At 39.7% G+C, this 14369-nt stretch overlaps 1 protein-coding gene across 4 annotated transcripts in view; it reads right to left on the bottom strand.

Annotated features, from left to right (window-relative positions):
- Positions 1 to 2700: 2700 nt before the first annotated feature.
- Positions 2701 to 14369, bottom strand: part of WASF1 (WAS protein family member 1) — a 43680-nt gene continuing 32011 nt past the window's right edge. For 3 of the 4 annotated variants that reach the window (XM_014964725.1, XM_014964724.1, XM_014964722.1), the window contains 6 exons: positions 10795 to 10948; positions 9980 to 10097; positions 9055 to 9227; positions 6832 to 7011; positions 5304 to 5941; positions 2701 to 3611 (listed from right to left, as the gene is read on the bottom strand). In XM_014964725.1, the coding sequence (XP_014820211.1) occupies positions 3454 to 3611; positions 5304 to 5941; positions 6832 to 7011; positions 9055 to 9227; positions 9980 to 10097; positions 10795 to 10948 (1421 nt within the window). In that variant the 3' untranslated portion in view covers positions 2701 to 3453. The remainder of the gene's footprint in view (positions 3612 to 5303; positions 5942 to 6831; positions 7012 to 9054; positions 9228 to 9979; positions 10098 to 10794; positions 10949 to 14369) is intronic. The other variant, XM_014964726.1, reaches the window with a different exon arrangement.

Here is a 14369-nt window from a genome sequence, read left to right as displayed (position 1 = left end):
CGATGAGAGTTAGGGGGGAATCCGTTCATTCATGACCAGATGTTCAGTGTAGTAACGCTCCGCAGTTAACTTGAACCTTGTGGCCTGTTTCCCCGTCGGTTGCAAGGACATTGGCAGCCGCCCGGTGCCGGAGGACCACGGGGCCCGAGGAGGTGTGAGATCCGCCTGCCCGCCCGGGGCTGCCCAATTTTTCCACCGGAGAAGGTAGGGAGTGATGGAGGAGGGAGCATCAATCATGGCAGGGACCCGGGCGAGAAGCATCTTTACTTCGCCAGCTCTGTTATCAGAGGAGAGCTGACAAATTCTTATCTTTCCTCCTTGCAAAGGGAAGATTAGCTTTTTTTTCTTTCCCCGCGCGGGGGGCTGATGCTTAATCTTGTGTCTTGTAACTTTTTTTTTTTCCCCCCCCCCCCCCCGCCCCGTTTTGCAGTGGGAGAGGTAGATCATTTTTAACTGTCCCAGATTACAGCTCAAGGAAGGTGTGAAGTTGAACAAAGGTTTCTCTTCACTTGTACTGAACATTACTGACACGTTATTTCTGTAGCAGACTTTGAGTCTTTGTTTTTAACCAGCTGCTGTAAATGTACAGAAGTAAACAACAGCACCTATAAACAGTTCAATACAGAAGACTTGATTTAGTACCTTACAAGACAAAGCAATCAATAATCTATTACACATCTAATCACGGCCATGAACAGCCCAGCAGCCTCTGAGCAGCGTTCCACCAAACGAGAAGGGCAGTAGGAGACCACAGCGAGAGGGACACAAATCACCCAGATTGCAAATGCATCTCTCAGAGTAGGGCTATAAATGCAAATATTCAAATTCAGCAATCACCTCTCGCTACTAGTGAATCACGCCATTGCTATCTGGAGACTAGTTGCTATGGCAGAAAGCTGTAGCAGTGGCAGAAGGCCAAGAATCCCGCCCGCGAAATGTTAACTGAATTTAACTCTTGACTTTTCTCAGACAAGGTTCATTACTCCGTGTGACTGTGTCATATTAAATGAGTGCTTTTTCTGCCCCGGGTACCGGTTTGGAAGGGACCTTATTAATCACCGGGACAGCGAAGCAGGTCAATAACAACCATTTGTCAATAAGGATTTATTTTTTGTACCTTCAAGTCCAATAGTGTGATAGCTGCAGTCATCTAGGGGCCCTTTGGCTTTCATTTCTTTTCTTTCTTCTTTTCTTTTGTTTCTGCTAACTCATCTCTTTGCTTTAGGCGAGTTATGCCCAGTTCACAGCCCCTGGACACGCTCAGAGCTCACCCACAGTGCAGGCTTGATGTCCCAGTGAGGAGATGCCCTGCTTTGAGCAGTTCCAGGCTGGGCACACACATGCTGCTGCTCCACTTAAGTGACCATGTAGGCTGCTGTCTGTAATAGCCACCAGGAACACCAGGAGCTTAGAGACTACAGCAAGGAACGGGTACAAACATCAGAATTACCTACACACAATTTAGGCACGAGCTCTTCTTTCAGCTGCTGAAAGATCTGGCTCCCTGCTTGAAGGGTAGCTGCAGGTGTGTGCCACAATTCTGCTGGAAGAGCCCGGTCCTGTTCAGATGCACAAAGGAGATCTCCCACCTTTAGCTATTGAGCCAGATTTGTCCATGTAGGATTACTGAGATGCAAGGAAACACCTACATTAAACACAACGGAATATTCAGGCAGTGGTGCTTCTGACATCTTTCCTTTAACACTATGAGGAGCTATTAAGAAGGACGTGCACGTTGAAAGTTAAACGAAAACGGCAGAATAAAGCAGATGGCATTATTGTTGAAGACAACTGTCAAAGAGAACAGCACACAGAGAACTCCAAACCCTAGTTATAAAGATGCAGATTCACAAATTGTGACAATGATTTTTCTCCCACAAACACAATGAAGGCATTACTGTTGCAGTGGGAAAAGTCTTGAATATACATGTACCAAATTACACGGGGGCTGAGATGGTGACAGTGAAGCTGGGAGGGCTGCTGTACGGGATTCCTGCTCCAGCCTCCACCTCTGGAGGTTTGCCCAGTCCTAAGAGCAGGCTAATAACCACACGCCTTCTCTAAATTGTTCCGTAGCCTGTAGAACATTTCATGTTCCACCTTCGGAAGTCTCGTTCCAACTTTCAACACTTGTTTTCCTCTATTGTACAATTCCATCTTCCAGGAAGGATTTCGCAAGGTCAGAGCGCTCTCGCACTCTTCGTGCTTCCCTTCTCAACAGGCTTTTGACTGTACGCTCAGACCTGAAGGAGTTATTCCACAGAAGGGAAACACAAAAGCCCTATAACTACGCAACATGCAGCACCCTGCTAGAGAGCACTTCACAAATGACTTTGCAATATCACCCATGTTCTTTGTCAGCTGTCATTAACCGCCATTTTGACTGCTGCATCTCCCTTTCTCCTCTCAAGATACACTCATGGTAGTTTTTTTACAAAAAACAACCCAAATCATATAAGCCACAAGCTCCCAATTTTTTTTTTAAACACAATGGATCGCAGTAATATTTCAGCTTTCTTTTGTAGATATGCATATAGATATCGTTTGATGATATAAGCTTTCTTCTTTAACATGGGTCCTTAGATCAAGTCCACAATATTTATTGTAACTTTGCAGACCACAGATTAAATCTTTGAAACCCAAAGATCCCCCAGGTATAGCAGTGAAAAGCAGGCTTCATTGAAAAATACAACAACCAGGAACATTTAAAATGAACCATTTATTAAATCAAACTGTTATTTTAACATTTACTTAAGTTACACAGCATGTTTAAGTCAAAAGATTTCACAAGGAAAAAAAAAAATTTAAACGTCTATTATGCAGGCAAAAATAGTACCACACAATATGTACCTGGGAGGGAAGAAGGGAAGGGGAATCTCTAAACATTCAAATAAGGCCATAATTATTTAAAAACAACAATAAAACAATAATAACCCCCCCCAAAGATCCGTTTTCCTTTCAGTGTGTTCAGTGCTGCTAACTATATGTACTTTTAGTGTGCAGATGTAATCGAGGCAGTGATATCTTGATAGCTAGGTTTAATGTTTTAAAACACTATCAGAAGTGGAATAAGGCTCATTAGTACATACAGCTGCCCTTGGAATGTCAATTTCAGTTGCCTTCATTAACTTAAAATTCACAAAGTGCACAGTTAAGATATGCCAAAAAATTGAAATTGCTACTCTACCAACAGCTGCCCATGCTTAATACTTAGTGGTCTATTGGAACAAAGTATGTTCTTTCAAAAAAGATGTGTAAGAAAAGCCACTGTAAAACATTTAGTTTCAAAGATGCACTAGGAGCTTTTTGTAAACCAAAAAGTAGAAAAACATGGATTAATTATGTAAAGAAAAGAATACAAAAAACACTAGAAATGACCATCAAACTTTCAAAGAACAAGCACCACAATGGACATTAGCATTCGATTTTGCAGTGTACAGCAACGTAATAATTTTACTCTAACCAATCCACTTCATCAAACTCTGAATCATCTTCTGAATCACTGTATTCCACAGCAATGCGACGGGAAAGTATAGTAGCAACATCATTCTCAATGCGCTCGTGCTTAGCTTCTTGTTCGCGCTGCTCCTCAACTTTGCGTAGCTGGATACCTAAAGAACATCAAATTACAAACACGTTACTCTCCTCCTTTATCATTATGCCAAGTCGTTAGGTCATGATTTACAAAATGCTTTGCAAGCAAAAATGAAGGCCGAGGACACAGTCCTCAGGTAGAAGTTCTCTATCAAGTTTTCAAAGAGAGGAATGTCAGAATTGCAACAGCAGACTAGGTCATCAGTCTTCCTACTATAATATCCTGCTTCTGATTTTCCATTAAAAACACATTCTCATTTTTAGTACCACTGTAAGTGACTAAGCCATTTTACTATTTGCATTTCTAAACAATTTTTAGACTCTCTCTTCTTGGTCTCAAATGAAGTTATAGCTACATGAGTATCCCAACACGACAGGACTTCTTGTACCTCAGTTTTGATCACGTAATGATCTGTTTTGGGATAAAGTATGACTTAAAGATCAAACACAAAAGAGAAATTACACATCCTGATAGCATGAGAAAGCTAAATTCAGTAACCCAGTTAGAAACATGAGAGAGATTATATATTTTGGTGTTACACTCGAAACACCACAGACTGACACAGTCTAAATATGACCTACAACCTGTACTTAATGCTCTCTGTCGCCAACTGACAGGCAACACAAACACAGGTCCTTAGTGGAATTTAAGCTGTTGTAACTTGAGCCTTTGTTTCTTGTGCAAGACTTGGTCAAAAGCTTTTTCAGGAATCACCTATATTATACCAGCAGGCTCTCCTTTGTGAAGTTTTTTGCTGATATTGCCTACTAGTGTTCATGTACCACTGTTGTACTCAACTGTGGTTGATGCATCTTTAGAGTCAATGATGTTATCAATTCGTGATCAATTCACGCAGATACTTAAAAATATTTTGAATTTGTATTATAGCCTATCTACTATTTATAGTATTAACAGCCTATACTATAGCCTATTTACTATTTACAGATATTACAGTACCATATAGATTCTGCACTGTGCTGTAGGTGCAGGGGAAAAACACAAGAAGGTAGTACTCAATGCATTTGAGAAAGATTATTTGAAGACAGCGCACAAGCAGCAGCACTCACAGTGCAGCAGGGATTTTTCTGGCTGTAGGCACGTAGGCCAAAAGGTACAGCTTGTACACACAGTCCTGGCCATTCGCTCCCACTCTGCCAGTGGGGCACCTTGCAATGTAAAGACTGCTCCACTACTGAGTTGAGACTTGTCAAGATCAGCTCTAAGTCTTAAGAAACAATTTCTTAATGTCATTTATATGTTGTTGTAATACACGGATATATGATCAATATGCCAAAGCCAATCAATCTGTTCTGCTTTCATCTAACAATCTGTGGAAAACAATGTTTTTGACTTCTACACAATCTGTAGGTTATCAGAAATAGCTACATTTTCAGGTAAGCAGAAATGAAGAGATAATCTCCACAGATCATCTATAAACATATGTACTACTTTTTTTTTTTTTTTAAATAAATCTAACTTCCACAGACAACCAGTTTTGCCACCCAAACTAAACATCTGATAAGTGCAATTACAAATTGAAAAAAATCTGTCTACTTGGCAATGCATACACTGTATAGAAAACAGAAACAGACTTAAGATGCGCCCCTCTAACTTCTTACACATGTGAAATAGTCCATCTCTCAAAGCTAATGTGTATTTAGCAAGTAACTGAGATCATTCTTTTTGCCCCTTAATAGCCAAACATTACCTTTCCGTATCGCCTCCAGCAGAACACTTCTAGCATCACTGATTACAGGAAGAGTTGAAGGATGGCGTTTGGGCTCAGGAGCAGGAATCACTTGGGATGGTGGAGATGGAGGCATTAGGGGTGCATGAGGTGCAGGGACAATGGTTGTGGGAGGAGGATGCAGAACAGGAGGAGGGTGAGAAAGGGCTGCAACTGTGACAGGAGAGGAAGGCCGAATGCCAGGAGGAGGCAAGGGAGGAGGTGGTGGTGGTGGAGGAAGTCCCTGTACTTCAGCTTGTGGAGGAACTGGGTGAACGGGTACAGCTTCACACACTTGGGCAGCTCTAGTGACAGGAGGAGAGGGTTGTGCTAGGGGAGGAGCAATTGGAGGTGGAGCTGGATGTAGGACTCCAGGAGCTATCTGGAGAGGAGCTGGTGGAGGTGGCACAGCTGGGGCCTGCAGGGCAGCTGTGGGAGGTGGTGGTGGCGGTGGGACCGGGGGTGGAGGGGTGGAAGTCATTGCAGCTCTTAATGATGAAGTTGACAAAGCAGATGGAAGAGGTGGTGGTGGTGGAGGAGGAGGAGTGGGGCTCACAAACACTGGTGTTCTGCCTGTTGCTGGTGACTGAGGACGATTTTCTACCAAGCCAGTAGTAGAACTGAAATATTCAATAACAGGACAAAGTTGTTATTAGAGCTGGAGAGTGGAAAAAATAGTAACAGATTCATTTCTGCAACTTAAGAATATTAAAGAGCATTACGTGCTATGATGATTTCAAGTTATTCATACTTCATACACGAGGAAATCTAATTCTCAGTACGGAGTATGCATCAGTCTTCCAACAGACCTTTGCTCAAATTCAGCTATTACCTGACTTTATGCTCTTACACAAACCTGCATCTTTATGAAACGGTTCCTATACTAGTAAAATTCTCCCCATCCATCCCTAAGTAAATCCAAATTATTTTTCTGAAGTGAGGGAACTAGAGGTTAACTGCTTCGATTCACAGAACTTTAAAAGCAAACAAAACAGTAAAAGCAACAAGGACGAGTTACATTTGAAATACCTATTTAAGGTTTGATGACAGGGTGAGTGAGGCTAATATCAAAGGTCATCAATTCTATGCACAGAGAGGTATATTTATATGCTAGATATTCATTATAGTGCAATGAATAGGTGAATTGAAGAAAACAAAAGGGAACAGCAAAATTATTTTCCTGAAAGACCACTAGAGGATTTCTTTCAGCTGTTGTGGAAAATTAATCTCCTGAACAGTAAAAAGACATTATTTTCAAGAGACTAACATCCTGCTGATATAAGAACCGTGTCTCGATCAATTGTCCTCTATTCCAAGTTGTATGTACCTGACCAGAAAGTTAAGATTTTGGGTATAAAACAACAGGGGACAACCGGAGTCTCACTACAGAAAATACTCTAAGTACATATCCAGTTCTGGAAAGACATAGAGAAATAGAAAATAAAAACACTTGGAGAAATTAAAAAATAAACTCCCCAATAAATCTGCATGTCGCTTGACCACTTCGTACCTGACACAAGGAGGCACAGGTTTCACCTCTCCTGCTCCGTGCATCGGAGGCGGCGGTGGTGGCTCGTGTGGTCTGACCAACACTCGCTCCTCAGCTCTGTTCAGAAGTTCTGACATCTGACTATAGGGCAATGCAGAAAGCGAGTACGATCCATCCAAATGGTCCACGTATGCTTGAGATCTGCAGGAGAACAGTGAAAAGTGATCCGATATCAGCTTTAGTAAAAGTAAGTATTAGTGCCCTCAGCTAATGTTCTGTACTTCAGTTTGATTTCTGAATTCAAGTATCTTCCCTGCACCACTGCTGCATATTGTACTGCACAGCTTTTTAATAATTTATGTCACTTTCCATGCAATTGCTTCTAGCAGCTCAAGGGTTTAATGCTTTTGACAGGTCTATCAGACAATTTCTACAGTACATGTGTGATCTTAGTGTTTATTAGTCACATCACTTTGAGTTAAGTAAATGTAGCAATAAAATCAGAAATATATACCAGAGCGCATTATGACAGGTATTGTACTCAGTTTCTACTCCTCAGTCCCTGCATATGTGCAACCATATTCTTTTATAACATTCATGAAACACCCATCCATGTTAGAACAGTAGAATTTACAACTGAGTAATTCAGCTGAACTTGTCAGAGGATCTATATTCCAACAGAGAGAACCCACTACTTTAGACCTAATACTTTGTAGCAATACAACAGATATAAAGAAGATAATCTAAATATCCACTATCAAGTAGCAGCAGTAAAGAAAGATAATTACAGCTTAAAATGATTCACCTTCCTTGTTAATGACAACTTTAGACACACCTTAAAGACCTGATCAGTTAAGAAATTTTAATTAGCTATTCAATTAAAGATTTTAAAAAATTTCTATATTAAGTTTGGAGGAAATGTGTTTGCAGAAATTTCCAACAAGTAAAGCAGTACTCAACATCTTCTGCATACTATCACTACTGTAGTATCTAACCTACTAAATTATTGGGGGATACTCTGCTATTCAAAAGCACGGGGCTGTTCTGTATCTGAATGACACACTGTGCACGTGTAGGGCTCCCAACCACCACGGCATTACTCATAACTGCATTGCTGGTACTGAGAGAATCTAAGTTTAGGTCAGGGTCCTGGAAAAAGTGTGTCTTAATGTGGAATCTGCCAACAGAAGGATGGCAGGAAGCAGATGTTTCTGTCAACGACTTGATACAGCAGTTTACAAAGGTAAGATGCTGTAAAGTTGTTCCCAGAAAAATGCTAATCACCATAACTCGAGTTGTATCCCGCTGGCTGAAATGCACCAAGGCCATTTTTTACTTTCCAAATTCAGAGTGCTAATTTTTTTTTACAAACAGGTTTTTCCATTTTTCAGACAGAAAACACTATCTCCTAGAGTTGTTATAATTATCCACTGTCACTATTACGTTTGTTTGAAGGCCTTAAAAAGCTAAACAAAATACTGTCTTATGGTGCTTTTGGCCAGTGAAGGATAGGGGGATTAAATTAAATGTTTTTTTGGAGGACAATGAATGCTTTTTAATTAACAAGAAATCTAACAAACAACCCAAAAGCACACCACCAAAACTCGTAATATTAATTGTTGCACCTCTTTCCTATCCGCTCAGTTGCTTTTGCACAAACACCAGAAGAGTAGAAACAGCCGGTGTTTACCAAGTGAAATGCTACTTTTAGCCACCAGCACATGCACGCTGTGAAATGAGAATCCAACAGGTTAGACTCTGTAAGAGACTATAACTAAAAACATCAATCAAATCTTGGATTTGCTCAAGAGTAAAGAGAAGCTCATTGATCTCATCTGAGTTCCAAGTGGACGATTGCTCACATCACACCCACCATATAGTCTTGGCAGTGTCTGCTGAGGAAAAATCAAGAGACTGGAATAATAGGGATTTTGTAGGTCAAGACTGGAATGTAGTGACAGACCTGGGGGCAAGTTTGCAGCAGTGACACTACAACTTCTTCAAGCTGCAGGCGACAACACATCCTCAAGGACACACACTATGCTTTAAAATAACAAGATAATAACTACTCCTTTAAGGACATACTAAGGATTCCAAAACTGAGTTTTGATTGAGCTAGATCAATAATTTCCAGTGCACTCCAAGAACAGCAGTAGCATCTCATCATTTACCATTTCTCAAGCGTGTTCACTACGCAGTATGAATGCTGGTACTTAATAAAGGATAGAAAAAATAAAAAGAAACCTTGATTCGAAATGTGAAGCTGGGCCATTAGCAACTTCAATGTGCTTATGTAAGAGGTTAGCATCATCTTCTGCGAGCTCCGGACCCTGGGCTAACTTCTGCCACTCTCTCCGTCTGTCGTGAGGTGCCCTTGGCACTTTTTCTGGTTCATGAGGCCGATCCAGGTTTTTCTGCTGTTGGAGAGTTGTGCAAACAAAACTGACAACTGAGACAGTGGTTTTTAATTAGTTGCATTTAAACATCAGCCACAAAATAATGAAAAACAATCCCAAGTCAAGCGCAAGAAAAATTTACTTTCAGTCTAAATATGATACGTAAACCAAAAAGACTTCAAAGAGGCAGAAACTTCAGTCGAGTGGAAAATTAGCTGAATAATACAGCAAAAAATAACTGGATAAGTAGCTTTTTATTCTAAGTCTGAAATGAAATTATGAATCTGACACATATTTAATGTCTCTATGTATGAAATATACAGAAACAAAAAGGTAGCGTTACCTTTGCAAAAGTTTGTTTAATTTTAAGAAAATACAAAGTGCTTTATTCCTATTAATTTCTTTCTAGTTTAGAGTGAAAATATTTACTAGAATGTCATTCAAGATTTTTCACATGTAATATAGCCAGAATATTGCATAATAAAAAAGTGTTCCAGTGAAATTTTTTATTCTCACTGTATTCCTCCTTTTTAAGTCATTGCTAGAAGACTTAGAAGCTTTGGCAAACCTGGTGTTAAATACTTTTAGACAGCATGAAAGCTCTAGGCCCTGCCATATTTTTTTTTTTATTTAATTCAAGTAGTTTTAGTTGAATTAAGACGACTGTAAAGTTTGGATTGTTATTCATTCCATAGCCAAAAAAATACCATATCTGCAAGTAAACCCCTTCCAGGAAAAAATAACCAGAAGCCATACAAAGCTAACATACATACCTTCTGCTTCCTCTTTTCTTTTCTTTTGTCCTCAGTGTCCTGCAACATTTTTTCCTTCCACAGATCAAAGAAGTATGAAGGATTGGTATAAAACTTCAAACCCTCTTTTCCATCATCCCTGAAATACAATGATGCAAACAGGGCATACTATTTATTTAACAACATATGAATCCAAACATTAAGGTAAAGGAAAGGCATATTAAGGAATACCTAGTATCTCAGACCCTGAAATATTTTACTGAAGAACATTAAAAAGATGAATGTTGACCTCCTGTGCCATCATTCTTTACTATCTTTCCTTGTATTCAAGGTCCTGATTTTAGCAAAAGTAACCTTAAAACAAGCTGTAGATAAAAAAAGAGCATCATAAATCAGAGATGTCCCATTCCAACGACTTGAATCTTGGTTTTAAAATAGTGAGCAAATTTGTGTGGCTGCTCGTGTCCAACTATTGATTCAAACTGACTTTGGGTCAGCAAACAACATTCATTTCCACTGAAGACCTTTCTTCCTACATACTTAACTCTCCATTTTCTTCACTTCCTGTCCAAGAGCATGACAGTTAAATAAACATAGATAATAAAAACGGCTTTTTCTTACCAGTTGCACTGGGGTAAAATTTGAGTAAAGTGGAGTAAAGTTTTAATGCTTATAATGTCCTCAGCTGCCTGTATTCCTCCAGCAGCTTCACGGTTTTCTAGTGTGGCTCCTTATATATTCAAATGCTACTCAACATGAGCAAGGTGCCTGGATACAGCACCTCTATTACATAAAATAAGCTAGAAAATTGTTTTAATTAACTTAATTTTACTAACCTGTAAGGGGTGAGAATGTTAAGTGGAGGAGGTTGTTCACAAATGTCGTAAGTTTCTTGCAAAGGAATAGGCAGAGTTTTGCGGTCAAACAGCTGTTGATCTTGAATTGTGGAACTCCGGAAAGCTTTCCTCATTGTAATGTCCTGCAGTGACACTGAAAGGGGATGTTGCCATTTAAAAATACCACCAAAGACAGTTTATTTGGATTAATCTGGAATTGCTTAATGATGGTTAGAATATAAATATTAAGCATCACCACTAGGATCTTATGCATTTTACTGCAAATATAAATACATCTAGCACTACTGCCACAGCAAGATATTGTCAGATTATGTGAAAAACATGCTTGTAATGTTCTAGCACGTTATCTTCTATTTAGCTTCACAGGAAATTTGTGCTCACCATGATAGGTATCAGAACTCTGTCTCTCCAAATCAGTTCAACAAATTGCTTACTGTAGCCATAAATTATCATTCCGTAGTCCAGAAGTACCTAATAACATTTACCAAGTCCATTTCACAATGCTCTTGGTACTAAAAATTATTCTCTATCTTGAGGTATACATTGTGCCTTTATACTATCAGCAAGCCAAACTTTGCACTCCTTGCATGGGGGCAGCAGTTCTGCTGAAGGCCCTCTGAGATGCCAAACCAGGAAACCATTCAAGCTTATCAGAGAATCATAGAATGGTTTGGGTTGGAAAGGGACCTTAAAAGATCACATTACCTGGGGAGAAGGGCTCTGTGATCCTTCTTGATTACACACTCTAGAGACTGTCAGGTGACAAACAAGCGCGTCGGTACCTTTCAAAAGAGAGGTGCCTACCACTAGCACCCGTTGCCTTTTCTGAGTTGCACTGGTTGTTCTATGGGGAGCAGATGGGGCTGCCTGACTCAGCTCCAGCACCTCTCTCGATGTGACTGGTCTTTCCTCTCCAGCCTGCAGAGTGGTGAAGCGGTTCTGCACGGGCTTCGGGGGAAGTCTCACCCTCCTGCCGGTCCTCGCCATTACAGGCTTCTGTTCTTCTGCATTATTGGCCCCCATCCCTCCTGTCTGTGCTGGAGGGCAAATCTTCTGTTCTTTGGCTGCGGGTCCACTGCAGACTGTGCTTGGAACCAGCCGTCTTACGCATATCAGCATATCTTATGCTACTGGTATCAGTGAGTTTTAATGGGAGCTGATACCATGTTCCAACACATGAAACTAGTCTAATGTTTTTTAATCAGATTGTATAATCAACCTGAAACTTCTCTGTTTAATTCAGGTGAGACACCTTGAGTTTTTAAGCACAATAGTTGGGAAAATTCCATTATCTTTACGTAAGATTTAAAGGAAAATAACACTAGGTGAACACAATAGATTAAACAGTGATTTGAAATATACTGATTTACTGCTGTTAAAGCTCATATATCTTTTCCTATTTCCCAATCACTAAAATTTAGAAAAGGACTGCAATTGATAAAACTTGCATTTTTTATTCTGTAGACAGTGTACCTGTTCCATCTCATATTTCTCTACCTCCCCGATCTTCAGTTACTTCATCTGTGAAGTCCAGGTGTGTCTCAAGACTAACTTTGCAGCCAGTGTCAGACTTTTACTAAATAAAAGCAGCCATTTTAATTGCCTTAGGCTTTTTTAAATTTTTTTTTTAAATCACAAACAACACTAAAAATATAGTTTTAAGACCTGCTAGCAGAGGATATATTCAGCACATGCATTTTATGTATGAAGAATTATGTTTATTTTATACAAACAGGCTGATAGTAGTGCTCCTTTACTCAAGATGAGAGGGCATCACACTAGGGCCTTCAGCAAAATTTTTTTAAAAGAGCGTATCTGTTTAAGTTGAGAGCTGCATTTTACTCTGGTGCCTGTAACACAGACAAGTATATCTACATACAAACACGCACACACACAGAGCTGGATTTCTATTGTGTGATCACAAAGGGGCAGAAGGCAGGATTTTTTCCAGAGGGCTTGAACATTCCTCGAATGTTCTATCTTCTTGCTGAAAAGTATCGGCAGCATCCTTTGTGAGGCTAAAGATAGGATTTATTTGATTTTCAAGTTTGGCTTTTGAAGTTTATTACAGCTGGCAAGATTGTGTGTTCCTGGGGAAGCTTCCTCCATTTTACCCTTAGGTTCTATTTCATTACAGTGTCTTTTATTCTTTTTAATACCTTTAATTAGCTGTTCAGATGCCTTTTTAAGTGTGTGAGAGAAATATTATAATGTATGAATGTCAGATAGGAGTCTCAATTTCTGCAGGTATTTTTCCGCTCATAAATAACTGTATATATTTTGTATCTGTCATGAAGTACAGGATGTTATTTGCTGGCAGAAGTTCACAATTAAAAGAACTGGGGTTTACCTCATCTACAAACTTATTCTTAGATCCTTTTCTACTTCACCTGTTTTTCCTTTGGGTTGTTGGTTTTACGAATCTCACCAAATGTACTTGTTCAGAAGTTGCTCATCAACCCTTCAAGTCTTTAAACTGTCTGGCACTTACTGGAGACTATGCCAACAATAAAAAAAAATAGCATACTTCTCTTTTAACTGGTGTACAATCTGAAGGCAATGAAGTAAATTAATTTATTCCAATAAATACAGTTCTTTAGTTTAATATTAAAATGCTCACAGAGGATGTGACACCATATTATCAAGATGTATGTTGATGTATAAACTCTTTATTAGCAATCATTATTCTCTTGAGTGAGCAAATACAGCCGGTCTAATTAGTAATCTCCATTTTCTTTTTAAATCTCCACTTTTTGTGAGCATGTATGGGATTAACACACCTGAGGATAATCAATCAATCCCCAATAATAAGCCTAGATTACTTTCTCTCTGAAACTAAGCTACAAAACAAAGGTCTTCATAGAAAACACACACTGTGGAATTTCAAACAGCTAACAGCATTTCCTGCACTGATACCCAGTGACCAGCCTTCACTGAAAAGCATGGCATTATTCAAAACAACCGGCTATATTAGGACAACATTGCTAAGGAAATGAAAGGACATGACACACAAAATACTGAGAAAGATGACAGCCATATAACTTGCCTACAGACAGGGATGAGGTAAATCCCACATTGCAAGCCCATTGTAATCCTGGGCTGTGCACGGTTTGGCTTACAAAGCCATTTCTTTAGCTTGCCAGCTGGCTGAGAAACACAAGCCCCACGTGGCTTTGCCACCTTAGGGGGGTAATACGTGAAAACCTGGCTGGTTATCCAGCCACTTAGCTTTGGCTCATTGACAAACTGGCACAGCAAGGGGACAGGTCAAACAAATTGGACACATGAATTCAAGTGTGAGAAGAGGCAAGACACTCCTCCAAGGAGGAATTGGAAGTGCTGCAGGGTTTTGACTTGAAGCTGATAAATTTAAGCTTCCAGTTGTCTAATTCCTAACAAGCACCAGAACCTTCCTATAGCCCTAGATCCTCAACTGCATATGGATGCACCTTCCTGAAAGTCCATCTGCTATACCACTTGTGTATACTGCAATGAACAAAATATGTGGTCTTAAATAATTTCCTTAAATGCTGAGATGGTCACAATTTAAGTCA

This window comes from Calidris pugnax, unplaced genomic scaffold (assembly GCF_001431845.1).
Source record: "Calidris pugnax isolate Ruff unplaced genomic scaffold, ASM143184v1 scaffold219, whole genome shotgun sequence".
Lineage (NCBI taxonomy): Eukaryota > Metazoa > Chordata > Aves > Charadriiformes > Scolopacidae > Calidris > Calidris pugnax.
This window is presented reverse-complemented; position numbering and strand designations above follow the sequence as displayed.